A 2,997-nucleotide genomic window follows, 5' to 3' on the forward strand; every position below is an offset into this window, starting at 1 on the left:
TATATATATATATATATATATAATACCTTAAACAAGAATAAGGTGTTCTTTTTCTCTCTCTTCTTCTTCTTACAGAGACAGCAGGTAATACAGTACTCATATTATTAGGTAAATAAAGGGGGCCAGTGTATACAAATATATCTTTATAGCATACTTTTAGGGACTCTATTACGTTATCTAATTCCTTCCTATAGCAGCAACAGCAGCAGCAGCAGCAGCAGCAGCAGCAACAGCAACAGCAGCAACAGCAACAGCAGCAGCAACAACACCAGCAGTACTAACAAAAAAAATATATAAATATATCTTTATTAGCATACTTTTAATGACTCTATTACATTCTCTAATTCCTTCCTAATAAATATTTAGCAGCAGCAGCAGCAGCAGCAGCAGCAGCAGCAGCAGCAGCAACAGCAACAGCAACAGTAGTTGTAGATGGAGGATGAGGAACAGGAGAAGGAGAAGGAGCAGCAACAGAAAGACTGAGCATTGCATGCATGCAATGCATGCAGCAGCAAGAAAGGCCCCACCATTGTTGTGGCAATAAATCAGGGTGTTGAGGGACAGCATTAGCAGACATAAGAAATGTCTCTGCTGCCTCCGTAGAAGTAGCTAGTTTAGCAAGAGCAAAACCTGCAGCAGCAGCAGCAGCAGCAGCAGCAGCAGCAACAGACGAAGGAGGTGTTACCTGCAGCAACTGATGGGGTTACACATAACCAGCGCAGGTGCAACTAGCAGCAACAGCAAGCAGCAACAACAGGAGCAACAGGAGCAACAGCAAGCAGCAACAGCACCAGCAACAACAACAACAACATCAACGGCAGCAGCAGCAACAGCAGCAGCAGCAGCAGCAGCAGCAGCAGCAGGAGACAGTACCTGACTTATAATAGTCATATTTATCTGCTCGCCATAGATGAGGAATGTCTCCAGTTTCCCTAAGGGAACGCATCCTATATCTTGCTGGTTTTGCTGGTGCTGCTGCTGCTGCTGGTGCTGCTGCTGCTGCTGCTGCTGCTGCAGTACCACCACTACCACCGCCAGAAGCAGGAGAAGAAGGAGAAACAGCAGGAGAAGAGGAGGGAGTAGTAGGAGGAAGAGAAGAAGGAGTAATAATACCTTTATGATGAATAAATGGAGGTAAATATGCCCTATAATGCTCAGTAACAAGAAAAGGGATACGCAAAAGACGAGAAAAACGCGAAGAAAAAGTTCGTACTTTTATCCCTTTTATTGATGTCTTTAATAGATAACGATTTAATTCCCTACGTGTACGTGTGTGAATTAATTGCTCCTGCTGCTGCTGCTGCTGCTGCTGCTGCTGCTGCTGCTGCTGCTGTTGCTGTTGCTGTTGCTGCTGCTGGTGGGGAAGGTAGAGGTGGGGGGAGTGAGGGGAGTGCGGGGAATGATACGGTTGATTGCTGGGGGAGAGCTGAAACAAGGGAGAACCTTGCTGCTGCTGCTGCTGCTGCTGCTGCTGTTGCTGCTGGTAATTATAACCATCTTGCTGCTGCTGCTGCTGCTGCGGCTGCTGCTGCTGCCGATACTGTCTTCTTTGCAATTGTCTTGGTACATTGGAGGTAGGAGACAGCTGCTGCTGTTGGTGCTCCTGCTGCGGGTGCCAAAGCCTTCTTGGGGAAAGAAACTGCTGCTGCTCCCCTTGCTGCTGCTGCTGCTGCTGCAGGCGCTGCGGCAGACGCCGCCGGTCCCTTTCCTGCCTACGCATCTGCCGCTCATATAGATCCTGCTGCTGCTGCTGCTGCTCTAATTGCCTCTGGTGTCTCTGCAGCTCCCTGTGGCGCAGCTGCGGATCCGATTGCTGCTGCTGCAGCCGCTGCTGCTGCTGCTGCTCATCACTACCAGGATTGTAAAGACGGGGGGGCCCCATCATCTGGTTGGTTGCCCTTCGCTGCAGTATACCCAGTACCCATTCCTGCCTGGGGGCAGCGGTAGGGGTGGTGGTGCTGCTGCTGCTGTTGCTGCTGGTGCTGCCGCTGCTGCTGGTGCTGTCATGGCTACTGCCTCGCCTAGAAGGAATTCTTGACCTCCTTGGAGGGCGAGAGGAGGCCCCCTGCAGCACCAGAGGAGACACCAGTAGAAGCAGCAGCAGCAGCAGCAAGAGCAGCAAATACCTCAGCACACAATACCTCTTGCTGATTCTGCTGCTACGACCACCTAAACAAATACCTAAGGGCCCCTGGGGCCCCCCCGATACACTTAGGGGACCCAGAGGGACCTTGGGGCCCCCTGAGGGCCCCTGGGGGCCCCTCTTAAAAGGAGACATTTTATTGCTGAAACGGGGGAAGACTGTCCCCTTTTATTAGCTTCATTAGAGACACTTTATAGGGCCTCTTATTAGGCAGATCTATAAAGGAGACAAAAGGAGACAAAAAAGGGACAGTCTAAGGAAGGAGACACCCTGTCTCCCCTTCTCCTGCTGCTGCTGCTGCTGCTGCTGTTTGTCTCCTTTTTTATTAAAAAAAATAATCAAAAGACATTAAAATTACTCCAAATAAACTCAGAGTACTCGCTGCTGCTGCTGAAGCTGCTGCTGCTGTTGCTGCTGCTGCTGCTGCTGCTGCTGCGTGCAGTCGCGTCCTTCTGGGGCCGCGCAGGCAAAGTGTCTCCTTTTGTGTCCCTTTGTCTTCTTTTTTTCTTTTATTTATTTTTATTTATAAATAATAAAAATAATTTAAATAAATAAAAATAAAATACAAAAGAAGACCTCTGTGCTGCTGCTGCTGCTGCTGCTGCAGCAGCAGCAGCAGCAGGCCAATGGTTAAGGAGACAAGGAGACCATCGGTGTCTTCTTACTGCTGTGCATGCATTTTTTCTTTCTTTTGTTTATTTTATTTTTTATTTATTAATAAAAAAATAAATACTCTTTTTGTCTCCTTAATGGCAATAAAAAAGAGAAAAGAAAGCAGCAGCATAAAGGAGACAAGGGGAGACACCTGGGGAAGGTGTCCCCTTCCTTATATATATATATATATATATATATAT

At 48.0% G+C, this 2,997-nt stretch overlaps 1 protein-coding gene across 1 annotated transcript; it reads right to left on the reverse strand.

Annotated features, from left to right (window-relative positions):
* Positions 1-873: 873 nt before the first annotated feature.
* On the reverse strand, positions 874-1,882 carry EMWEY_00058670 (hypothetical protein; the record flags this gene model as incomplete). The annotated part of the gene is made up of 2 exons (XM_013480885.1): positions 874-1,025; positions 1,264-1,882. Coding segments are annotated over 2 exons (771 nt in total), but the record flags the coding sequence as incomplete, so codon positions are not given.
* Positions 1,883-2,997: the final 1,115 nt, after the last annotated feature.

This window comes from Eimeria maxima, genomic scaffold, assembly GCF_000499605.1.
Source record: "Eimeria maxima Weybridge genomic scaffold, Emw_scaff2471, whole genome shotgun sequence".
Taxonomy (NCBI): Eukaryota; Apicomplexa; class Conoidasida; order Eucoccidiorida; family Eimeriidae; genus Eimeria; species Eimeria maxima.